The sequence below is a fragment of the Diabrotica undecimpunctata genome, chromosome 5 (genome assembly GCF_040954645.1).
Source record: "Diabrotica undecimpunctata isolate CICGRU chromosome 5, icDiaUnde3, whole genome shotgun sequence".
NCBI lineage: Eukaryota > Metazoa > Arthropoda > Insecta > Coleoptera > Chrysomelidae > Diabrotica > Diabrotica undecimpunctata.
The window spans coordinates 23,265,618-23,293,577 of record NC_092807.1 but is presented as its reverse complement, the minus strand read 5'-3'; the positions used below and the strand labels follow the sequence as shown (position 1 = coordinate 23,293,577).

The 27,960-nt window shown below is 34.4% G+C and overlaps 1 protein-coding gene across 31 annotated transcripts in view; it reads left to right on the top strand.

Moving 5' to 3' along the window:
* Window positions 1-27,960, top strand: part of shot (dystonin-like protein short stop) — a 733,882-nt gene that overhangs the window by 302,067 nt on the left and 403,855 nt on the right. For all 31 annotated transcript variants that reach the window (XM_072531672.1, XM_072531664.1, XM_072531657.1 and 28 more), the window contains exon 3: window positions 27,585-27,646. In XM_072531672.1, coding sequence (XP_072387773.1) covers window positions 27,585-27,646 — 62 coding nt within the window. The remainder of the gene's footprint in view (window positions 1-27,584; window positions 27,647-27,960) is intronic.

Sequence of the window (27,960 nt, the reverse complement as noted above, 5' to 3'; positions counted from 1 at the left end):
TTTCAGTCTCATTGGTCCTAAAAAAATGAGCACAATGTTCTTAGAATATTCTAGTATGTAATTCTTAAAACAGTTGTAGCTTTGGAAATTAATTGTTGATTACTAGTATTAGGCATAGATTTTATCATAAAGTAAATATAATTTTAAAACCATTACAGTAAGGTTAGAGGAATTCATTTATTTTTTTATTTGTATAATATGTGTATACCGTTAGTAGAAAAGGATGAATAAATTCAATCAAAATTATTTGAATAAACTATACAGTCTGGTCCAGAAATAATAAACTATAATTGGGGACCCGTCTTGCTTGTGGACTTTCTGGAGAAACATAGTTGGTATGTTTCTTTCGCCTTTGTTAAAAAACTAATAACATAGCATTAGATTTTAATATCGAACAGATTTTTGTGGACTGCAGTGAAACTTTATCTGGTTTCCTTTCTTCTTTTTAGGGTGCCATGTTTTTACGAACCGTTGGCAACTACCATGCTTATGTCACCTCGGGGGAACAATTAAGGGTCTAACCACCTTCTGTTATCTCCGGGTGCTCTGTAGAGGGCTTCGAATATCGCAGTCGAGAGTTCCTCTACCCAAGTCCATTTACTGGGTATGGACTTGTAAATATTTATCTTCTGGTGGCTTGTCTTGAAAAAGACAAGATATTTCTTACATGACAAAAATATAGGTCGAAATAAAACATCAGATTGTAGTTGAATAATATCTCAGCCACAGAGTATGGAAATTAAATGCAGGAAGCAAAGCCCCGAGAGCACTGAGTTCTCGGAGAGCCCGTGAGGGACTGACCTGGTTGACCTGAAAATCGCCAATATTTATATGCGCTGATCGAGCGATAAATAGGGATTTCCAGGTCAAGAGCCAATGGGAAAATTCGAGGCGGGGCGATGCGCATCGAAATGCGTACTAGACGACAGACTATGGCATTCGATGACACTTGGTAATTATGGTAATTATAACCAAAACACATAGAAAAGGATACGTGGATTGATTATTTAAAAAAGCTCTATGCGAAGGAAGAACAAACGACGCTAAAACCGGAAACACCAGAAATTACCACAAATGAAGAACTTAATATAAATGTACAGGAAGTTCGAAAAATACTTTAGTTCGAAAACCTATAGAACAGAAAAGCAGCAGGTAAAGACGGGATACAAAACGAATTACTGAAATATTGTGGAGCAGCAATGACAGAACAGTTAACCACATTAATTAATAAAATTATAAAACACAATAAAATACCGAAAGAATGGAGAACGAGCGAACTAATTCCACTAGTCATAAAAGGAGATAAAAAACAGCCAGAAAACTACACATGTACAAAACTTGTTAAGTACTATGCTAAAACAACTAAAATTTTGCAAATGCTAATAAATCAGAGGATAAGTTTAGCAAATAAACAACAGGGTTTTCGTAGTAAGATCGTGTACAGATGCAATATTCGTTATAAAGCAAACTACTGAGAAATCACTAGAGTATAATCGACCAGCATTTCTGTGTCTGATTGACCTAAAGAAAGCGTTTGACAGAGTAAGACTCAAAGATGTAATCCGTCTTCTGTATAATAGAGAAGTTCCCCTAAATATTATAAAAACTATCGAAAACATCTACCAAAACAACAAACTGGAAGTCAGAATAGATGCACAACTTACAGAACCTATAGAAATAGGCAGCGGAATGAGACAAGGGAATTCATTTTGCCCCATGCTCTTCAATTTGATCATAGACGAAATCATCAAAAGCGTTAATAAAGGAAAAGGATACAGAATGGGAAACAAAGAAATAAAAATACTCTGTTACACAGACGACGAAATATTGATAGCCCAATATGAAGATAGTCTGTAAAGACTGGTCCACAGATGTAAATTGATGGCATCAGTATTGAACAAGTAATGGAAAAAAAAATACCTGGGAATTACACTGTATATTAAATTCTTTAAAGTTTCCTGTTCCCCCCTTGAGTGGTAAGATAAGCCATTGCTTCCAATTACCTATTAAAAATCTCCCATGGGCTTGTAGTCTATTAGCTTCTTTTAAGTGAGTCGACAGTCATCTATATTTTTACTGTAACTATATTTTTACTTGTTTAACTATCTAGTTCTTAAAACACATCTTGATTAATCGACTTTTCAGACTCATTATGACCACGTAGTGCAAGACCACATTTGTCGCACTACTTCAATATATCGATAATTTTTGACAGGACGTAATAGTTTCTTGATACCATTTTGCTATACATACGAATGTTTTAGGCGTATGCTTAAACCAGAATCGATATTAGTTGTGCCTAATAGCTGGAAGCTTATTTCGTGTTTTTTTACCTTTTCGCCCAGATGTTATAAATCACGTACACCTTTTTCTGTTCGGTTATCATCTCTACTAAATACCAAAAAAAAAACAAAACAAAATAACGCATATTTTTCTTCACATAGGTACAACCATAATGTCTTGTCGTAGATACTTCAGTCAAACTTCCGCGTAAACTCCGCCTCGATTTTTATAACCAAGTTGCACTTGTCTTAAATTCAATACCGGCATAGGTCGTTCCTTTTTCTTAATGTTAACCTTCTCCATCAAACTCAAATAACTAATGTTTAGTTTCATTAATTCACACCCTCATTGTCATTTCTTAAGACTTCAACTTAACTAGATCAACTGAAAACAATTATGTATCTACGCGTAATACTTAACAAATCGAATGATTAGTTTTATTTTAACAATATCACACGCAAACCATGAAAGATGGGAAGAAGAGCAAGGATGTAGACTTGCCAGAATAACACTTAGTAACCTTGAAGAGCCAGTATCAAAGAAGTACTTAGGAATGACCAGGAAAAACCTAAGCTTGACAGTGGGTTTTTCAACTGGCCATTGTCAATCAAGCAAACACCTCCACACACTGGGTCTAGTAGACACACCCCTATGCAGGAAGTGTGAATGAGAAGACGCAACTGTCGAGCCTGTCCTCTGTGAATGTCCGAAGTTCTCGTTAATAGGAGAGTACGTGATCGACGAGCCCTGGCCTATACCTGCCCACACACGGGAGATGTGTGGTGTGTAAAATTCGTGTATCCCCAACAAATACATGCTGGCGGGACCCCAGTCTACCTGGCCTTTCGGCATACGACCTTTAGCTAGCAATTAACCCCTACGAGTCCGACACTATTTGAGGGTGGCGCGTTGCAAGAAGCATCGAGTTGGCTCCTAGTACCTGTGTTGTGGTACAAACACCCTTCCGTTATCCCCATGGGCGGAATGGTGAACGCAGGTCGAGGCTCGACCTCGCACGTAGACAGGTAGCCGCCGAGGAGCTCTCCTCTAAAACTGTTAAATGTCCCAAGGTGGGTACGTGCCGTAATCCCACGCCCTTATTGGGGAGAGGGTGTATGAGGGACGCAGCACGTTTTACCTCACCTTGGTTCTGTGGCATGAGAGTACAGTGGTCCCACGAGAGGCTCGTCTCGGATACTAGGAGTGTAGACCGGTGACCGTAACGCCGAAGCGCCCTGCGTGCGTTTCTACAAACCCGACACCTCGAACGACGGCTCTCCACCTCTTCATTCTTTCCCATTAGTCGCCTCCTACGACGGGAAGTGATAACTTGCCCCGGCTGTATTCTTATCTCAGCGAGCCGGACGGAGCCTAGAAATGGAAGGATGAACTATGAACGACAGGCCCCTGGGAGGATGCACAATGGATCGATTGTTGCTTAAGTGCTGTGGGACTTGACTTGCCCTCTCTACTGTACAGATACAGATAATGTATGTCGTTTTCATGGTAACCGCATACCTTTATCGGACGTTAGGAAATTAGCCCCGAATATAGGGTGGACGCTTAAAAGAAATGTAATTATTCTAAAATTTACTTTGGTTAGGTAAATTTATTTTAATTTAATACGGTTTTAACATAAAGGTGAATGAAGTTTCAACAGAAAACCTTGAATATGAAATATGAAAATATGAAGTACAAGTAATTATTTGTACATCATTTTTCTAGAGAGGTAGCGCCTCGTAGCCCTCCCCACTAGTCGCCACTGTTTATATTACCCTTAACTTATGGTTATTGTCGCTAAAGAACATAATCATGACAAATATTATATTAACTTTACTTAATGAGGCAAGCTTGTCGACAGAACGTTCTTCTTTCGCTAATAATATTTAAGAACCATCATGCTAAAGTGTTTTTTCTTTAATGTTTCCATTTGTAACCCACTTAGTCAAATGACCATAACTGTAGAATGTAATCGCTAATGGTTCGAATTATACTGTCCTTAAGTTACTAGTTAGGCCAGTTTGATGTTGATAAAGAACAGGCTTCGTGAGTTATTAATAAAGAGTGGCATGGCATCTTCATATAATTTGTTGTCACTGATGACTATGTCCATTATTTGCAAATGATAAAACAACGTATCATTATATTCCAGCAGCAGACCAGACGGGATAATAATATATGCAGTTATATCCGCGATAAACATACTTGGAGAATAATGTATTTGCTACAAAGTATGAGCAATTTCTTTTGTTTATTTACAATATACTTATTCTTATTTGTTATCTTACCATAAAAATTCTTGTGTTTTATACATAAATTATCCCTTGGGATCAAATTCGTCAACAAATTATTTAAAAATAATTAAATTTTGGGCGTCAATGTCAATATGTTACAGTATTTTTATTTGTTATTTGTTGTTTGTATTCTTAAATAGTTCTCAAAAATGTTTTGTATTTTGAGAACGATTTCCGAAGTTGAGATCTAACATTAATAAATAAACTTGATTTTAAAGTAAAATTGTGACTTATTCCCAAGAAACAAAAATTGTAAAACGTCTAGTAATTTCTGTTCAGATCAACAGATTGGAATATTTCCAAATTAAAATTAGTTTTGAAAAAACGGGTGTGGCAGTCCAGTGGGACTGCCGGTAGAAGTTATACTTCTATACACGCGTTCGTCGTTACAAATTTATATGGGAGTCAATCTGCACAATCATTACATATGTAATGCTATAGGTAAGAGAGAGCAGAAAGAGAAAAAGAGTTAAGTATACAGGTATATGTTGCATCGTTTGCTGTATATAAACATTTGACGTGTAATAGGAGTCTAGTAAGTAAATGAAGGATTGAATCAATATTTTAATGAAAATATATATTTTTATTTTTATATAGGTATAAAAGGAGTTGAATGCAAAACTATTTTCTTACACATACTCTGCAGTAAAATTCATTGTTAATTTTTTTATTAATATAAAAATACAATACACTACTACATAATTCAATATTATAATACAATACAAATTAAAATGCAATATTCATAAGTATTTAAAAATGACATTATACATAACCTACCCATATGTTTAATTTACCATGATAATAATATTAATAAAAAAATAATAATATTAATAAATAATAAATATGTTTACAAAAGGAACATTTTTATTCTCGAGAGAGAAAGAGAGAGCAAATATATCTTCTGTCTCTTTCTTACCTATATCTTACATATGTAATAATTTTGCCGATTCACTCAATATATACGAATTCACACAAATTTCCAACGTCGAACGCGCGTATAGAAGTATAACTTCAAAAAATGTTTGTGGAAGATAAATATAAAAAACCAACAACTCGGATTATGTTGTAAATTTTCATTTTATTTTAAAATTTAGCATTTTTGCGTATATTACATATATTTAGTAAGACTAACGTGGGGTTTTTAAATATTTCAAAAATAAAAAAGGAAATTCATATTAGGATTCGAACTCACATATACCAGCGTATAAACCAAACACGTAAGAAATTTGCCAATTAGATATGACACTAACGTATTTCAAAGTTGACAGTTCTCGGTCATACAGTGATTTATTGTAATTATTATTTCGAAATACAAAAGCCTAAAATAATTATGAACATTTAATAAATAATACAAAACATATCACATAAATAATAATATTAATATATATTATATTATATATATAATATTATATATATATATATATAATATATATATATATAATATATATATATAATATATATATATATATATATATATATATATATATATATATATAACATTAAGTATATATACAAAAGGAACATTTTTAGTCTCGATAGAGAAAGAGAGAGAAAATATATCTTCTGTCTCTCTCTTACTCATATCTTACATATGTAATGATTTCACCGATTCACTCCCGTGCAAATTTCCAACGTCGACCGCGTGTATAGAATTATAACTTCAAAAAAAGTTCCAAATTCTTGCTGAGTACTGCGTACGTGGAAGTGGACAACATCTGGCATACGAAAGTCAGTATTCTGTTGAGTTTTTGTCCTTATAATAAAAGGTGAACAGTTGTTGTAAAGAGTTTTAAAATCTTTGAAGTCATTTTGTTCCATATTAATTACATTGAATGGTTTAGAACGACAGCAAAGTCGTACTAGCTGCTGCCAGTCCCAGGGAGTTATGATTTTTAAAAAGGGTATTTTTTTTCGTTCTCTTTCAATAAGAGAATGATTACTATCTACTTCTAAATGGGTATGCCCACGTTATAAAAACTTGTTATTTATAATTTTTATCTATGGATACTTGTGAATTATTCACAAGTAAACCATGACTATTACCATATTTCTGTTCTGGGATGGGCAATTGTCGGACCACACAGTAATCTCTTACGTTTTCATTTAAAAGCTCCAGTCAAAAAAAAGTCTTTCAAAAATCCTGAAGCCATTTCGTTTACTTGTCCCACGACCAGACTTTGATTCATCTCACATCATGCAAGAGGTAACATTACCTGAAGTGTCTGAAATCGTATAATTGTATGTCCAAAACTTGAGCTTATAAAAACTCTGCTGGTTACTTAGGACAGGCATTGGCAGGCGTTTCTGTAAACCAAATGTCAATAATTTTATTGCTCCACCACTTGTTGCTAATCTTTCCTCATCAAGTATTTTTAATTCATACCTGTTACTAGCTTCCAGAAGATGTTGTTGATAATCTTGTTCAATATTGTCTTCTTTTTTCTATGGTCACAATTTTAGCCAAATTTAATCTGTCACATTCATTACACATGTCAATGTCTGGAAGTTTACATGAAAGATTAAATGTGTGAAATATTTCGGAATACAGCCAAGGTTTAGCAATGTTTTCTTCGGGTGTGTTGCTTTCCATTAACTCAGCATAAACAAACTGATTACAGTGAACCACCGCGGTATTACGTCGTTCCAATGGAGTTAATACTTCTTACATGTGCATTTGATATTAACTCCTATAATACTTTTATTTTACTGGGTATTAAGTGTAAACGATTGTTTAGCTCGAAACTACTGAAGGACTTAATAGACTTTCACGTTTTATGTCTTTGGAACCACATTATATAGGATTTATATCGTATTGCATATGAAAGATGTGAAATCTGTTATGTACAAAGTGAGATAATGCAAACCTCCAAAAAAAATGGAGTTAATACAGTTTAGCTCTGAGATACAGATATAGTTCTATTCCCAGCAAAATGAAACATACTTTATCTTCATTAAATGATAGGAAGGTAACTATTTAGTTACCTTAGAATAAAATTAAAGTATACATTTTTCTAAAAATTAGACTAACCCTACTGCAAATTTGTCCATATATCAAAAATAGAAATATCTTTTACGTGACATATTCCTCGACATATATATGACTCGTTCCAATGATTTAATTATCAACAACAATAATTGCTATTGAAATATTTATGCGCTAAATCACCCAATGACGAACTAAATGTCTAGAAACAAACATACTAAAATAGAATATACAGGATGTTTTTAAAGGTAGAATATTTTGACAAAGAAGTTAGTTTTTTGAAGGGTAATTTTTACCATTTTGGTCATTCACAATTTCTATCTTAAACTTTGATCGTGAGGTTTGAATTTGTGTAGGTACCAGTTGGATTTTGTAAGCAAACAAACTAGATATTGCTACAAAATCTTTCATAACGTTGATGGATATAATATCGCAGTTTATGCGAACGATGATGGAAGGATTCGTCGGCCTCTTTACCAATACGTATGGGAGAACACCTATCGTCACTTATAGTAATCGTGGTGCGCAATTTGTGCATGTTTTATCAAATTAATTGTTCTGAAAGACGATTATTGCTACAAAATCTTTCATAACGTTGATGGATGTAATATCGCAGTTTATGCGAACGATGATGGAAGGATTCGTCGGCCTCTTTACCAATACGTATGGGAGAACACCTATCGTCACTTATAGTAATCGTGGTGCGCAATTTGTGCATGTTTTATCAACTTAATTGTTCTAAAAGACGATTATATCGACCATAAAATGAACCTAATACACCATACGCTTCACGCACAGTGATCATGGCTCTGAAAATTTGAAATAGGTCCTTCAGATTTTTCAGTCTATTTATGATTAAGTGCCAAATCAAACTAAACATAAATCACGTGAGAGCTGTCAAAACCTAAAACAATATTGTCAACTTAAAATTTTAGTGTTTAAAGTTTGTTAACAAGTATTTTCTATACATGGCAACTTTAATACCAAACAAAAATTGAGTTTTAAAATAGATAAATTTTGATCAAGGAAATGCAAAAACTCTTTAGGATATGTGTTATCTGTAATTCGATTTGGCCATTATCAGCTTTTCCAAACACTGCATAGACATTATCTTTGCAAGCATAACTCTTCATAATTTGTATAAAAAGTTAGAGATTAGATAAAATTGCAGTATAATTATATCTATCCCTCAGTGAGATTTGTAGCTTTCTTTTGGTAAATATTTAATATCATATAATATTTATTTTATAATTGAATGTCACTTGGTTTCTATATTACTCTTTTTGGCACACTCCCAGAGTTGGCTATCATAAGTCCAAATAGGTCGTAATATTTGTTTATAAAGTAAAAGTTTGTTGTATGTAGATAAAGAGGACTGTCTTCCAAGCATCCAATACATTTTTTTGTGTTTTATGCCAAGTTCTTCCCTTGTTTTCTTTAATGAACTTTCAAGCGTAGTTGTGCATCTAATGTTATAGTTAGGTATTTTGACGTATTTGCATGTGATACTTGGTTATTATTAGTTGTAACTGGTATATTTCCTATCTTTTTATTGTTAAAGTTATCTTGGAAAGATTTTTTGTTCAAAAATGTAATTTGTTAACTGTTATTTGTATTTCGTTTATTGCCTCTTCGTTTAGTGTCATCTATCGCTAAAATGGCAGTATCGTGGTAATATCAGCAAATCTGGCAATGGTATTATGTTTTAATACAGGTATGCCGCACGTGTATAGCAAATAAAGGACCGAGCCGAAGACGCTACCTTGCGGAACACCTGCTCTGTCTCTCTATAATGTCTCTTATACGACTATATGTTTTCTTCTTCAATTTTAAAGTGTTTTTCAAATATATAAGACTGTAAAACTGATGATATTTATGATTCTATGCAAAATATAAATATCTGGGAGCTTACATCAACACAGAATTAGATCCAGACCAAGAGATCCGGGTACGAATAGAAATGGCAAGGGCAGCGTTCTTAAAATTCAAACAATTGTTCTGTGACAAAAATCTGAATACTGCGCTGAGACTGAGGTTTGTTAAATGTTACGTCTGGTCGCAACTATTGTACGGGGTAGAAACATGGACACTAAAAGCGCAAATAGTTAAAAAGATTGAAGCCTTTGAACTTTGGATATACCGGAGAATGTTGAGAATTCCATGGACTGCCAGGGTCACCAATGAGGAAGTGCTGAGAAGGATGGGTCGAGACAAAAAATTGTTGAGAACGATAAAAGTACGCAAGACTGCATACCTTGGACACATACTGAGAAATAATAAATATAGTCTTCTGCAGGTCATCATGCAGGGTAGAGTCGATGGCAAAAAGGGAATAGGTAGAAAGAGGAAGTCATGGCTGCTAAATAGTCGAGACTGGACAAACATGACTGTAGACGAATTATTCCACGTTGCAAAAGACAGAGAAGCTTTTAAAAATGTGGTCGCCAACCTCCGTTAATGGGGACGGCATAGGAAGAAGAAGATGCATTTTATCAATTCTCGCGTGCTCATTTCTGAAGCCAAATTGATGTGTCGGATCAAGTTTTGTGTTTCAATAGTGTTTCAGTAGGAGAGTCTCGAATACCTTCAATATCATTGGAAGTAGTGATATCAATCTGTACGAAGAAACTTCTTTGGGAGGTTTATCTGGTTTAACAATAATTATGACTTGCGCTGTTTTACATATTATTGTTGCGTATTGTATGCGTGGCTTGTTAAAGTAATTACTATTTAACCCTTCGCGGCACAGGTGCGTGTCTGTGAGACAAGTCAATCATATTTTTACAATTTGCAAATAGACCCGTTAGATCTAACGCGCGGGCGCTTGCGTAGCTGCATGAATTACAGCGTAGTAGCGTATGCGCCAGGCTGCAGTTTGATTCTAAGTCTCTGAGAGTTTGTGCAGTGCATTTTTGTCCACGAGACACTACCTGAGCTTTGCAGTTACAAAATCGAGAAGCAGTACGTTAACTCAAACTATTACTGTAACTTCTGTTGAGACAAATTTTTATTATTTTATTATTTTAAAAATGGATCCTTATTTAGCAGGAATAGCTAGACTACACAAGTTGTATGATGAAGAAGAAGCCGAGGATGATTTAGAAGAGAAAAGCTTTTCTGACGAAGAAGACGACATCTATGAAACATTACACCATGAAAGTGACACAGAAGAAGAGCTAGATTTTGAAGATACTCCAGAAATTTCGGCTAGCACTAGCAACTGTAGAGGTAGTAATAGGCATCTTTATTATACAACAAAAGATGGTATTACAAAATGGAATAAACACGTGCCAAACCAGCAAGTGCGAACTCGAAGTCAGAATATAATGTCATATTTGCCTGGTCCCATAAAAAGTGCGAAAAACGCTAGAACGCCTACATAAACTTTTCAATCTTTTTTTGACGATCAGATGATCAACATAATTGTCGAAAATACCAATATTTATATCTCTACACTTGTAACTCGTTACAAAGACTATTATGACGTGAAATTGACGAACGTAACAGAAATGAAGTTTCTTAAATATTTTTGCCTCTGGTGCAGTAATAACCTTTTTTTTGGCTAATGTATTTTTTATTTGTCATCAATGTTTGTTTTGAAAGAAAAAATGGTTTTTTATTGTTTTTATTGAAAAAAACAGAAAACAAATCAAATTGTTGATAAAACAGACATACGAAAAAAAAAAAATGGAAAATACAGAACGTGGTAAAAAATCAGTGAAATTTCAATGACCAATATCGTGTATTGCCTCCCCTTGCTCTAATAACCTCTTGCAGACGACGGGGCATACTCTCAATTTTTCTCCGGATTACATGTTGTGGTATGTTATTCCACTCTCTCAGTAACAGATCCTTAAGCTCCTGTGCGTTGTTAGGAGGAGGTGCATGGGTTTGAATACTTTTTTTCAAATCGTCCCAGAGATGTTCGATGGGATTCAGGTCCGGAGACCTAGCTGGCCAGGGTACCCTCGTAATTCCAACTTCGTCCAAGTATTTATTACATACTGATCCTGGCAACGTGCCGTCGCACGTTGTCCTGCATAAAAACGGCGTTTTCTCCAAGCCCTGCCATGTTGGGCATAACATGTTCTTCCGGAATCTCCGTAATGTACCTTCGTGCGGTTAGGGACCCATTTTCTTCTTCTTCTTCTTCTCGTGCCACTCCTAGCGAAGATTGGAAATCATCATGGCCACTGCGACTTTGTTAGCAGCGCGCCTAAAAAGTTCAATCGAACTATACCCGAACAATTCACGTAGATTACGAAGCCACGATATTTTTCTTCTTCCCACACTTCTTTTGCCCTTAATTTTGCCCTGCATGATATTTCTTAAAAGTTCGTACTTTTCACCTCTCACAATGTGCCCCAAGTATTCCATCTTTGTAGTTTTTATCTCATTTAGAATTTCGCATCTTTTGTCTAAAGTTTGGAGTACTTGCGTGTTAGTGACGCGGTCTATCCATGATATTCTGAGAATGCGCCTATAGCACCACATCTCGAAAGCTTCGATGTTTTTTGTGGTCAACTGTTTTAGTGTCCAAGCCTCTACTCCATACAACAGGGTAGAAAAGACATAACACCGCAGCATTCGTATTCGTAACTTTATATTGATATCACGATTGCAAAAGAGTTTGCGCATTCTATTAAAGACTGATCTAGCGATTTCTATTCTACATCTAATCTCTTTTGTTTGATCAGTATCGTCTGTGATCCAAGCACCTAGATATTTATAACAGGACACACGCTCAATCGTTGTATTGTCTATTACAAGATTAGCTCTGATGTTCTTTGATTTCGTGATTACCATAAATTTAGTTTTTTTCAAATTAATTTTCAAGCCGTAACTGTTACAGTATATATTGAGACTTTGAACGAGATGTTGTAGTTCTACTAGCGTTCCCGTTAGGAGAACCGTATCGTCAGCATACCTTATATTGTTGATCGTCTCACCATTTATTATCAGACCAAGATCTTCTTCCTCGAGTGCTTGTTCACAAATAGCTTCACTATACAGATTAAATAAAAGTGGCGACAAGATGCATCCCTGCCGGACTCCTCGACGGATTTGAATTTCTTCTGTTAGCCTACCCTCAACCTTCACATTTGCTGTTTGATTCCAATATAGGTTGCATATAATTCGAATATCTCGGCTGTCTATATTTTTCTTTATTAGAATTTGTCTTAGTGGTTCATGTTGTACTTTGTCAAAGGCCTTTTCGAAATCAATAAAGCAGGTGTAAATTTCTTGGTTCATGTCTAAGCATCTCTGTGAGAGAACGTTCATTGCAAACAGAGCCTCCCTTGTACCCAGCCCTTTTCTGAATCCCATCTGAGTGTTACTGATGTCTATGTCTAATTTCCTATAGATCCTATTATGGATTATTTTCAGGAACAGTTTTAGAGCATGACTCATTAAGGCTATCGTACGATATTCGCTGCATTCCCTTGTATTTGCCTTTTTTGGCAGTAGTATAAAGGTCGAACGGAGCCATTCCCTAGGTATTATTCCAGTTCTATATATTGTGTTAAATAGATCTAGGAGTATTTTAATAGATTCATCGTCCATAAGTTTGAGCAGTTCTACGGGAATTTCATCAGGACCGGGGGCCTTACCACTTTTCGCTTGTTTGATTGCATAATCTATTTCTTCTCTGATTATATCAGGCCCTGTATCATCTGTATATTCGTTTGAGATTTCTTGTCTATCTTTGTCATCAAAAAGTTGTGATATGTATTCTGTCCATCGATTCATTTTTTGTTGTAAATCTGTTATGAGTAAACCATCTGTATCTTTGATCTGTCCTGTCTGTGTTGTTCTTCTCCTTCCTGTCATTTCTTTAATCTTTTTGTGTACATTAAAAAAGTCATATTTGCGCTCCAGTTGTTCCAACTCCTGGCATTGCTAACTTAGCCATCTTTCTCTAGCTTCTCTTATTTTCTTTTTTATCAGTTTATCTGTTTTTTTTTTATTTTATCGGATTATTTGTTTTGTGTACCCTTCTTTCACACATCAACTGTAGTATTTCCTCATTCATCCATTCTTTATGTTTCCTTTCTTTCGGTGTTAAATTTTCTCTCCCTGCCAGCATTACGGCATGTTTAATATTCTCCCATTTTTGGTCTATGTTATCAGTATTTCTATTCAGTTTCTCTATATTTTGTAAATTTTCTTTGATGTTCACTATTGTTTTCTCTTTTATATGTTGTTCACTCAGTCTTCTCACGTCAATTTGTTTCTGTATGTGTTTTTGAATGATCTTTAGTTTTATTCTTAATGTGACTACTACAGGATTGTGATCCGAGCCTATATCTGCTCCTGGGTAGGTTTTAGCTGAGAGTATAGAGTTGCGGAATCTTTGTCTAATAAGGACAAAGTCAATTTGATTTCTGACTACTCTACCTTTGGTGTCACTCGGAGATTTCCATGTGTACAGTCGTCTGTTAGGTAACTTGAAAAGAGTGTTAGCAACTACTAACTCCTCCGCTTGACAAAATTGTACCATACGGTCTCCTCGTTCGTTTCGTTCTCCTAATCCATAGTCACCCACGTAACCGTCCACACATCCATGTCCAATTTTGGCATTAAAATCGCCCATTACTACTGTAGTGTGATGTTTCTTCATTGATTTTAGAATTTGTTCCAGATCGTAGTAGAAACTTTCAATTTCATCATCATCTTTATCAGCTGTAGGAGCATATACTTGTATAATATTTATAATTTGTTTATTTGACTGAAGTTGTAGTGCCATTATTCTATCAGAGAAGGGAGTAAAGCTTGTTACACAGTTACTGATTTTCTTTGATACCAAGACAGCGACACCGTAACGATGAGTTGAACTGATGGTGCCTGAATAATAAAGTGTTCCACTATTATTCGTGCATTTTCCTGATCCTGGCCACTGTACATCACTTATACCTAGGACATCAATTTTAAGGTTTTCCATTTCAAGGGCTACATTAGTTAATTTACCTGCTGCAAAGCAGGTTCAGCAAATTTTCGATGAAGGGTAATTCTGTGTGGAAGTCGGAAGATATAGGTACCTCCCCAAGCCATGACCGAGCCTCCACCAAATGGCATTCTTGGAGCAATGCAAGCTTGTGAAAATCGTTCACCGGTTCTTCTCCAAACTCTTACACGTCCATCGGATCCAGTTAGCCAGAAACGGGATTCATCTGAGAATAACACTTTGCTACAATCGTTAATTCCCCAATGTGCGTATTGTCGAGCAAAAGTGGGTCGTGCAACTCGAGGCACCCGGCGAAGTGGCGGTCCTCTAGCCATTACCCGAGAAGATAGTCAAGAAGAACGAAGTCTTCTTCTGACTGTTGCAACACTAAAATTGAGATTTCGTACTTCCTCTAGACGATTTTGATGCATAACCGTAGTTGAGGTCCGGTTTCGTAAAGCCTGAAACACAAGGAAACGGTCATCTAGTGCCTTGGTCGTTCTTCTTCGTCCAGGTCGCCTGGTTAGCAAACTTGCCTCCTGAAAGCGTTGAAGCACTCGTTGAACCGTAGAAAGGCTTACGCCAACAGTTCTTGCGACTTGCCGTTGAGTGTGACCGTCTTCCACAAGTGCAACAATTTGTCCAACGTTTTTTTTTGTGCCGTTTCAACAACAGTCAAAGGCATTTTTGTCAAAAAATAAACACTAATAGTGGCACTAATAAACACTAATGGTGGCAATAATAAACGTTTGTCCGTTGCATTTGAACAGAAAGTCGAAGTACAAACGAGACATTTAAATCAAGCGGAGTTACAGGTAGCGTTCATTTTGGGAAGTGTGCACTTTACCACGAAATCGGCACTATTGGAATTCTTTGTTACAAAGGAAACCGCAACAATTCTCAGGAACATGCATTAGTTTGTATTTGTGTTATTATTATTTACGATAAAGCTTGTTAAAAATGAAATATCGGTGATTTTCAAGGTGACCCGGATTTTATGATCGCGAGTGTATAATATAATAAACATTGCCGGCATCAATGGGCATGTAGTTTACAACGCAAACAATCACAACGAAAATTTGGCCCGGAATATTTATCTCAAAAATGTTGGTCTTGATTTAGTTAAAGAAAGATTCTTCTAATAATTTAATTTTATCTGACTCATTTATATTGACAATTCAGACATACTTTATACATTTTAAAGTAGACGACTTTAAAATTATATTGCCAATATTGTTGAGTTGCGTTCCTGGGACGACTTTACTTGTAAGATAGTTCATACGATTACATGAAATCAACGTTAACTTGAGAATATCCGTCAGAAAAAATCAGAGAAGCACTTATTGCTATTTTGCATAATCTGGGTATATACCTTAACTTAAAGCGACTTATATCCTTTTATAAATAAGCGATTCAATTAATATTTTTCTCAACGACTCGTTATATACGAACACTTTTGACGATTATTAAATAATTGTGTAAATATACTTCATAAACTGGCCTATTCCTACTTTTAAATACAAATATAAAAGATATGTGTGATGCAGACGTTAAGTCTACTTGATAAAGATAAGAGAAGCGTGTATGAATACATCTCTTGTATTAGTTCTGAAACGCGACTCCCATCATAAATATTTTGTGTAAAAAAAAACAAACAGTAATAGCGTTGTATTTTTTTTTCGAATTTAAGATCCTTTTTATCATTTAAATAATAAAACGGGCCATAAATTAGGACAAAGTTTTCACTTGATTCTTGTTACCACTATAAATTAGCCATGACTAACATGGCTGCAATAAAATGTCATCCACTTATAGAAGAGGATTTTTTTGTTTCCGCATCATAACTCACCATTGGTCGAACAAATCTTTTATAATTTCTACTTTTAACTTCTCGCCTTATATTTTTTGTTTCTCTCTGTTATTTCACGCAGACATCCCTTGGGTCTGATAGAGTAATGTTCAGGCATTTTTAACTCCATAGTCTTATTTCTTTTATTATTTATTATATTTGTTCTTCTAACTCCAATTTGCAGCTCGGTGGGTCGGTTGTCACAACCACTGACTTGGTGTTTTTTGTTGAAATTATCATTTTGAAACTTTGAAACCCTAGCTGAAATACCCACCGAATACCAATACCAATAACTACCAATAGTGACTTGAGTTACATGGTACATGTTACATGAGCGCGCGCCAGATTTAAGGTTCCCGGAAAAAAGTTATAACAACTTCTAAAGTACTAGGAGTCTGCGTGACTAGAGTTCACAAGTTACTGGTTAAAACCCTGATCCGCTTAACACTAATATACTGCAGGAAATGTCCATCATCATATTTGGCTTGAAAATCCGTTTGTGGCTCCTGACCTACTCCAAGATTCTACAATTCTGCTACAATCTTCGAGATTATGCTGTTAATTTAACTATATTTTGTGTCTGTGTGTGTTTTCAATGTATCATGAATCCTACTCTATCTTTTGAAGTGTCTTTTTCGCCTCTAAACTGAGATAGGTATCCTGACTTAAAAATAATTTAGGTTTCTCCTCTTCGTCTTATTTCGCTGATAATGATGATGTCCCATTTCATTATTTTCAGCTTTTCCTCCACTTTCATCATCTTCTGGTTCGATATAAGAGTTATCACATTGTATGAAATAATATGTATTTGTAGCTCTTTGTGTTAGCCTGACCATTTCCAGGGATTCTTAACATCCTCTGCTCCAAACTATACTTTGGTTATGGGTGTTGAGTTAGAGCCGCCGGAGACTGAGGGTCATTTAGTACTTTCGTCTTTCATGAACAATTACTTTTGGGGTTTTTAGCCACTAAAACTCCACGCTTGGCTAGTGTGTATTGGCGAGTTGGTTTAAATGTGAAGGGAGGAAAGGTTGGAGATAGGATTGCTTTGGGTTTGGATATGGTTGTTCCCCCGGTAATGGGTGGCTGGGGAAATCTATGAGCTCCGTGGACAGATTTGCTATTCCTGAAGTAGATTTCTCCCCTGTCGGATCGCAGAAAAGTATCCACCCGATACCATTTAAATCTATAGAGAAGAAATATTCATTAATATCTTTTTTTACTTAATTTTCCCAAAAGACCTAACAAAACTTTACATTAACAATGTCAAACAATAATGTCATGTCATTCAGGATGGTGACCAGGCTATCACCGGCATGTATAAATAAGTTATTTCATGATAAGTTACGATTTTTTTTTTCTATGGCTCTAATCTTCTTCTTGACTTCTTGAAGTCAAATATGAGTAAATGATTGGCCATTTTCCAAGCCAGCTTTCAATTTTTATTCATGAACTTAATAGAGAAGAAAGAGAAAATAAAATGTTATTTTGATGGAAATAAATTTTTGCGTTATTGTCTGAGAACAAAAATTTATTTAATATTTATACTTGGTTTAAAAAAATTGAGAAAGAAGAACAATCATTCAATTTTTAAAATAAAAAACGAACATTTTTATATATCATTGCGGTTAGATTAATTTCAACTTCCATCCAACGTTATTTAATAAATATGGTATTTCCAAAGCGAGAGTAAGAACTCAAACAATGTAACCTAATCATGAATTTCATCTGTGTTTCTGTTAACTTTTACATTACGATGATGAATATCGTTGGAATACACTAAAGTCGTGACTCGGGAAGCATTAAACAAATTCTTAGTATAATAACATAAAAACAAGACATCCTCTTCATTAATTTCTATTTTTGGTATATGATCGTGCCATGATATCTTGAATTCGAATGAAGAATTTGATATAGATACTTGTCAAGAAAGTGACACGTTCCGCTCGGATTCTTGAGTCATCGACACACATAATGATTCAATCGGTAATTGAAAAAATTATACATTTGGTTCAAGTATGTTTATCATCATTACTATAATTTGATAGGGATAATATATATATATATATATATATATATATATATATATATATATATATATATATATATATATATATATATATATATATATAATCGAACACCTTACATTACATCTCAAATCCAATTCATTACATCTCAAATGCATTTTATTTTTTGCCTTATTTTGAGCTTCTGACCATTCCATTCCCCTACTTTTCAAAATCTGCCCTACTTCGTCATCCCAGGTTTTCCGTGGTCTGTCTCTGGTTTTAAACTCTTTTTCACTTTAGCCTTTCAGACTTGCTTAACGGATCGGTTGTCGCTCATTCGGCACAGATGACCAAACCATTTTATTTGTTGTTTCAATAGCATGTAGTACAGATTCTGTGCCCAGTTCTTCTCTAACATCTTCGTTTCTTATTTTGTCTCGTCGTGTTATTCCTTTGACTCGTCTTAAATATTTCATATCAATGGCTTGTATTTTGCTTTGTTAAAACCCAGCTCTCGCTTTCATATATCAAGATTGGTCGGAATACTGTCTTATAAACTGCCATTTTGGTTCTTCTGCTGATTTCTGGTTTACCTATGAATGCTCTACTAAGATTATGGTACACTTTTGAAGCACTACTTATTCTTTCTGTTATTTCATTCTGCATGGTACCTTCTCTGTCTATTGTAACCCATAGGTATTTGAATACATCTACTTGTTCTATGAGTTAATGGTTAATTTCTATGTTAACATTTTGGTTAGTTTTCGCTATTAGCATCACCTTGGTTTTCTTAACATTAATCTTCATGTTTCTAATTGCCAGCTCATTATTCAAGCTATCTGTATTTTTCTGGAGGTCCCTTTCGTTGGAAGCGCATAACATGAGATCATCTGCGAATGCACACTCAGCCAACCGGTCGTTACTATATCCGATATGTACTTTGTGTATACTTGCTTTTGTTTCCTTCATTATGTCGTCAATAATCAATATGAACAGTGTGGGGCTCATAATACCTCTTTGTCTTAGACCCTCATTTATTGCAAACATCTCTGATTCCAAGTTAACCTTACGTACATAACTCTTGTTATTTTGATACAGACTTTTGATAGCACCTGCTAGTTCCTGGTCAATATTTCTATTTTGCAGACTTTTCCAAACTGCTTCCTGGGACACTCTGTCAAATGCTTTCTCAATATCTAGAAAAGCCATATATATTTCTGTGTTCTTTATTCTAGCTTTCTCAATTATTTGTTTCAACGTAAATATATGGTCTTGCGTACTGTGTCCCTTCCTAAACCCACTTTGTACTTTATCCAGATGTGGTTCAACGATGTGTCTTAATTTCTTTTCTAGGATGCTTTCATATATTTTGGAGACGATACTGCGTAGATTAATTCCTCTATAATTTTCACAAGAACTTGGGTCTCCTTTCTTAAAGATTGGTAGTATTATGCCAATTCTCCAATCTTCGGGAACTGTACATCGGTTCCATGCCATGTTCATAATTTTGGTTAATAATTCAACTCCTTTCGGTTCCATTGTCTTTAACATTTCAGCAGTGATTTTGTCATGACCAGCCGATTTACCTCTCTTTGTATTATTAATTGCTTCTTTGACTTCTTCAATTTGGATATAATTTTCTTGTCCATGTTCTCCTTCTACTTCTGTCATTACAGTTTCCTCTTTCGGTTGTCTTGGTGTTAGGAGTTCGCTAAAGTATTGTCTCCATCTTTCCATAATCTCATTTATAGTACTAGTATTAAATAATAGATAAATATAAGAGACATGACTCATTATCATAAACCTATTAGACGATAAAAACTATTTCAGTTTTAATGTATATACTAAAGACTAAGTAAGAGGTGTGGAAGATAATTTTTAATCCTCCTCCTTTATATTTTCTCCGTTATAAGGACGTAGTGGCGTCATGCAATTCGTTTGATTATTGCTGTCCGATTATCTCTCTCGCATGTTGTTTTGTTTCGAAGAATGAGTAACCAGTCGTGTCCTTTATTTGGTCGGATTATCGTGTTGGGGACCTTCCTCTGGATCTTTTGCTTGCTTCACTGCCTTTAACTTTCATTCCTTCCATGCCTTTCCTTCTAGTTATATTTCCAGTATATCTTATTATATTTTGGTTGATAGTTGTGGTGAGTCTAGTTTTTTATGTTAAGTTGTTCTAGTATTGAATTACTTTTGCGATGTGCGGCGCATGGTATGCGCAACATTCCTCGGTACACCCATATTTCAAATGCCATTATACGCTTGTAGCGAAATAAATGCCACTTACTTGGGTAACAATGGAAATAGTGTGCCTAATGGAAGGTGGAAAAGGCTCTGATCATTGGCAACACGGCTACACAAATAAAGATACTACGGTCCGGGCTTCAATCTGGTAGAGGTGTCTTGGTCGGGTTTCGACGGAGCTAGACTACAAGAGAATCACGAATAAGGTAAAATCGTTTTGTGTTTATACAGGAAGCAATATACATAAATAAACTACGCGGAAATAATTTTAGAAAAATATCAAGAGGACGAGAACCTTTCAGTGGCGCACCCAGAATTTGTCTTAGGGGGGTTTTGAATTTTTTTATGCTACCTCTATTTTGAGTCCCTCAAATTTAGGTTTTAGTCTAATTTTAAGTACTAAAGATAGCGGTGCCAAAGATTCAGGTATCTATTATCATGCCTACCAACTAAAACCACCCTCTCTTACTTGTGTGCAGTTGACTGTCGCACGTACCGTACTCCGAAAGTGGGGTGGCCACTGTAAGGCTGACGACATTTTTGGAACACTCCCTTCTCTTATCTAGATCTTATCTACTGTTTTAAAGCTATTTTCTTGTGGCATTTTAAAGTAATTACTATTTTAATGGGAATAAGCCACAATTGAAGGTTAAAATAAGGTTATTGACGTTTGACATTAATCAAACTTGTAAATACAATACATTTTGGAGACGGCTATTACCGTGTTTCCGTTCTCCTCCGCCAATCCTCCCGGTCCAAGGCATGCTCCTCCTCCAAACCTCTCGATTTCATTGCTCTTCTAATTCCTTCATTCCATGAGCGTCGAGGTCTACTTCTTTCTCTTCTTTCAGAGGGCTTTCATTTGTGAAGTTTTTGGGGCCAACTTTCGTCAGGCATTCTTAATAGTCATAGTCATAGTCATAGTCATCTTTATTGATCCTTTAAGACATTCAAAATAAATGTATAGGATACGTCACTACAGAATTTGGTATAAAAAACATTAATGTGTATAATACAATATCCACAGTGTAAAAAAAATTGACAAAACATAAAATATATAAAATAACATTTTTACAAGTAAAATATGAAGCTATTGCAGTTTGTCCTCAAGATATTCATTTATAGAATAATATGCTTTTCTTAAGAGTAAATCTTTAACATTTTTTTTAAATTTAGAGATAAGTGGTATTTCTTTCACAGTTTTTGGCAAATGATTGTATAAGGTCAGTCCCATATATCTGAAGCAATTTTGAAATTTGGATGTTCTGTGTTTAGGAACTCGTAAAGATTCAGCACTTCTTGTATTGTAGTAGTGATTGTCTGAATTTACTGGAAATGAATTGATTTCCTCTTTGACATAAAGTAAACATTTATAGATATATAGGCAGTAGAAAGTTAAAATGTGATGTTTAATAAAAACTGGTTTACAAGACTGTTGATAATCCAAATTAAAAATTTTACGGATAATTTTTTTTTGGTTAATGAACACTTTGTTACTATCTACTGAGTTCCCCCACAAAATTACATTGTAGCACATGTGGCTGTAAGCAAGGCTATAATAAACGTTCATTAATGCCGAGATGGGTAGTGTGTTTTTAATTCTAGATATAGCATAAAAAGCTTTATTCAATTTCATGTTCACTGAATTCACTTGCTCTGACCATTTGAGATTACAATCAATGAATACACCCAAAAACTTTGTAGAGTGAGTGGAAGATAACATATTGTTTCTATCGTGGATGGTTAAGATATAGTCATATTTAGATGAGTTGTATGAATGAAAATAAATAATTTGCGTCTTGTCAATGTTTAATATTAGTCTGTTGGTATTACACCAGCGTATAAAGCAGTCAACAACAGTATTCATTGTCATTTTTAATTCCTCTAGTGTACGTGCAGAGACTATTAACGAGGTATCATCAGCAAACATTGATATTATAAGTGCCCTTATGTGATCTGGTAGGTCATTAATAAAAATTAGGAATAATAATGGTCCCAGCACGGATCCCTGTGGTACTCCTTTATTTGTCGTGTATGGTTCTGAGCTTGATTCTTTCATCTTAACAACACTCTTCCTGTCACTTAAGAAATTTATTATCCATTCTAGAAATATCCCTCTAAAACCAACGTTATATAATTTATTGCGAATAAATGTTATGTCTAAGCAGTCAAAAGCACGTGATAGATCAAAAAATAGTCCTGCCACGTGGTTTCTACTATCTAATTCATCATAAATACGCTCAAACAAGCTGCATGCAGCCGTGAGTGTTGACTTTTTTGATCTAAAGCCATGTTGGGTTGGAGTTAATAAATTGTATTCTTCTATAAAATTTAACATTCTGTTGTATACAACCTTCTCTATTACTTTTGAAATTATGCTAAGGACAGATACTGGTCTATAATTTGAAATATCATGAGGGTCATTCTTTTTGAAGATTGGAATAACTTTTGCCATTTTAAATATGGATGGAAATTGGCTGGTTGTTATTGAGAGATTAACTAAATGGGTTAAAGGAATCGATATATGATCACTTATCAGTTTTATTATTTTTACAGATATGTTATCAATACCAGTACTAGGCTTATTTTTTAGTTGATCGATTGTATTTTTTATTTCAACTGGAGTTACGGGTAAAAAGAAAAATGTTTTGTTACACATTTTTGAGGTAGTACAAGAAGAAGGTAACGATGTGCCAAAATGAGTTTGAAGATTGTATTCTGTAATTGTAGCAAAATATGAGGCAAACGAATTAGCAATATCACAAGACTTGGTAATAATTTTATTATCATAATGTAGAATAATATCAGACCTGTTCTTTTGCCTACCAGTTTCACTGTTTACTAAATTCCAAATTGTTTTTGGTATATTGTAAGATTGATTAATTAAGTCACTATGAAAGTTTTTTTTAGTATTTATTAATAGAGAATTATATTCTTTTTTTGCCTGTTTATAGGTATCTTGAGACTCGAGACTCCCTATATTTTTTGCTATCCAGTGTAGATTTTTTAGTTTTTCACTAGCGTGTCTTACCTCATTTGTTACCCATGTAGCCTTATTTGTTTTGTGTGCTTTATACCGTGTTTTTATTGGACAATATAAATTTAGATTGTAATCTAAAATGCTAACAAATGAATTTGTGGCATATTCAGCATTCAATTGTGAATAAACTTCATCAAAAACTGTAGAAGAAATCCCTGCTTTAAACATCCGCATATTTTCATCTGACATATCCCTGTAACTGATGGGTTTTTTATCTTGTTTCGATACTTTATTGGCTTGCAAATTTACACTAAGTGAAAATACTTTATGGTCACTGAAGTGACCCTCGAACACATTTGATTTATAAAGATGTGGTTCGATATTTGTCAATATGTAATCCAATTTTGTAGATGATGTTTTACCTACTTTATCTACGAAAACTCTTGTAGGAGCCTCAGATGTGACTCTCAGATTATAACCAACTAAAAACTCATTAAAAGATTGCTTATTATTAGACATGACAAGATAATCAATGTTTAGATCCCCACAAATATAAATATCATGATATGACTTACTGCATAGCTCCAATATATTATGTAATTTACACAGAAAACTCTGAACTTCTCCTGATGGCGAACGATAAACACTAATAACACAAATTTTTCTATTGGCTATAAACAGAGAAATCGCACAGCACTCACACACCATTTCTTCACTTAAGTTAGAGACATCTAATGTTTTGAATTTAATATCAGTTTTGATGTAGATGATGGATCCTCCATGGATATGGAATTTTCGACAAAAATAAGCGGCGATGTTGTATCCATTCAGGGTCATAAATTGGATGTTTTCTTCAGTACACCAATGTTCTGATAGACAAATTATATCGGGTGTTTCCTGCAATGTTAAGACTTCAAGTTTGAGTAACTTATTTGTCAAAGATTGAGCATTTAGTTGCAATATTTTTAAACAACTGTCTGGTGATGATAAAAGTAACGTTTCTCTTGGATTTACTTGACTAAAAAAGAGTCTGGTCTATCTTCTCCAGTTGACAGACCTCTATTATGATGCTCTCGATCTAAGAATCTTCTTCCTAACCTAAAGTTAAATCGTTCAATGCCAATTTTTTTCGGCCAAAAAGCAGGATTGTAAATTTCTTCCCTTAAGTCAGGTAGTACACCTATCATAAAACATTGATTATCCCTTCTTTTATGGTCAGTTGGTAACAATTTTACTTGTATATTCTCACAGTTTGTCTTAGTTATTATGAAATTCTTGATGTGGTCCTCATTTACACTATCTGGAACTTTTGAGATGAATAGCCACAATTTTTTGTCTGGTTTTTCGGATTTTCCATGGAAATCCTTATTACCAATTCCAGTTACCATTATTTTCTTGCGTCTTGTTGTCACAATCTGATATCCTTCATCGTCGGCTTTATTCTCTGAACTCCCTGTTGTGATATGATTAAGATTTATTTTTGTGCTTTCCTCATTCTCAACAACTAAATTTGTAATGTAGTCACATGTTTGTTTGGTTTGAATTTCCATTAATTGTGCATTTAATTTGTTTGCAGTAATTTTTGAAATGCCCTGTATATTGGAATTCCTTTCAACATGTTTGGTGTTTTTATCATTGAAATTTTTATTTGAGTCAGTTTCATTGTTTGTTTTGTATTTAGAATTAGTTGTATTTAGAATAGATGTCCAAACCATTTTGAACCTCTTCTTTTTATTCTGTCAACGACCGTTTTTGTAGCATTCATGTTATTTCTTATAGATTCGTTGGTCTTCCTTTCCTGCCTTGATGTTCTAGCACTTCTTCTCAAATAATCCATTTCAACTGGCAACAATCTTCTCTTCAGGTGTGCATTAATTGTCCATACCACAGAGCCATAACAAAGAACTGATTCAACCATGGTTCTTCGTTTGTTTCTTTTGAAAATGTTGTGATCCCACCATAAGGAGTTTGGACAACCTACAATTTTACGTCCCTGATTAATTCGTGTTTAATTTCGGTTTCTCCCAAGCCGTTTTTAGCAATGAGTGGACCTAAATATTTAAATTTTTTCACTTGTTTTATTTCCACGTCCTCGTCTATCAACAGTTCAAACCTTGCATCTGAATTGATAACTAAGTAAATATTCTGTTTTCTTCATGCTGACTTGTAACCCCCATTTTAAATATTCTCTCTATAGACGCTTTATCATAAATTCTAGATCATAAGAATCTTGAGCTAGGATGACTTGGTCATCCGCAAAGTTCTTCTATATCCGATTTTTAGGTAAGTAGTGTTATCCCTGTATACTTCTGTGATTATTCTTAAAAGGTATGGACTAATGTCGAGTTGTTGTTAAGCTTGCCACAATTTAAGTCTTGGAACTGTATCATACGCCTTTTCTAGGTCGATGAAGGCTAGATATACTTCCGTACCAACCGCTATTCTTTTTTCTATTAATTGTTGTAATATAAACAAGTAATCAGTGCAAGATCAAAGATCAAAAATTCAAACGTCAATAAACTTATTTTAACCTTCAATTGCGACTTATTCCCATTAAAATAGTAATTAGATCTTATCTCTGTCGTTAGCTCGATTAGTGTTTCCTCCGTATTTCCCGTGATCTTCACAATCATCTCTCTTACAGTCACAGGGTTCATACATATTTCTTTATACATTCTGTTTCTCTCCACTGCACATCTATTACACTCCAGCATTGTGTGAGTAACAATGTCGGAATATTCGCAGTATAGGCATTTATCTGTATCTGTTTTTCTGAACCTACGAAGATACGCCCTAAAACAGACAATGTACCCAATCCCTTAGGCTCTTCCTTGTTCCACTCTTCTTGCCATCTTTCCATTGATCTTTTCCTTTTTTGTCTACTACGTTCTGTCTACTTTTTCATAAGCCTAATATTAGGTATCGATATCTAAATATAATGAAAAATATTATTAATTATTGTGTATTTATACAATAATACAATAATTATTATGTTCTACATATTTAAAGTGGTAACTTAATTATTCAATCAGCGTTTTGGATTTTTTGTATTATGTGTGAAAGACATATTTCCTACTATTTTCAAATATACATTTTCCTACTATTCTTTATATATTGTTTACTTTATATGCCCTGAAGGGGTTTAACCCTCAAACCCCCCCCCCTGGGTGCGCCACAGGAACCTTTATCGATATTTAGTATTGTTATCTCATTTCTCTGGTTAGGTATTTCTTTTTTCGGACAAAAGTTTGTATTTGGTATATTCCATTGTGCAGTCAATTCATTTCTTTCAGACACATCTTCAGATATTTCCGCGATATCAGAACTTTCTTCGTCGGAAGCAGTGATGTTTACATCCACACGGTCAGGAGTAGTCTTAGGTACTTAATCAGAATTTGAGGCAGAATAGTCACTAGGTACATAATCAGACTCTGAGGTACCATAAGGTTTTTCTTTGGATTTATTTTCAGAAATATTTGAGCGGTTTTCAATTTCTTTTTGAAGCTCTTTTTGTGTTAGAAAACGTCTACGTGCCACAGTAAGTCTGCAACCAAAAATACGAATGGGATAAATACGCCCCGGTATAAACTACTACTGGGACACTAGAGTCCCGTTTAGAAATTATCGTAAAATCGATGAAAACAATATTAAAAATAAACAATATGTACCACCAACCTGTGTTAATCAGCAACTAAATTACATATAACCGGTAAAAAAACAGAGCAGCCGCTTTTTCTTTTATAAAGGATTTTTTAAATAAAATTTTTGTGGATATCTTTTGAATCGAACTTAATATTATTATCATAAAAATTACAATCACATGAATCATTGGATAATATTTATTATTTGTGTTGTAATACTTTTATCTGACACTTTTATATATGTATTAATAATATAATAAAAAAAAAGTACCTATTTTATTCATAATTGCTACCTACGCCTTTGTGTAATGAATAACGATTAATAATCACCGTTTTTTTTTGTTTTTTTCAGACGAAAGAGACGCCGTTCAGAAGAAAACTTTTACAAAATGGGTCAACAAACATCTAAAGAAGGTAAGAAATACCAAACCCATTGTCATTTTATTATTAATAACATTTTGTAAAAGGCACGTCATTCTCTTGCCATATATGTACACCTACCAGAGTATCTGTTACGTTTAATACCTTCAGAGCCGGACTTAAAGATATGTACATGAGATTTATATTAGTGAATATAATTAGTGAATATGGTTAGTGACTACAAAATGGTTAGGTTTCTTTTGTAGATTGAGTAACTTTCTTTGTTTTTTTTTCTTTCGGCTTTTTTTTTTGTTAGCTCTGTTTTTAGATGTATTAAGGTATTGGTTATGTTTTATTACTATTAATTT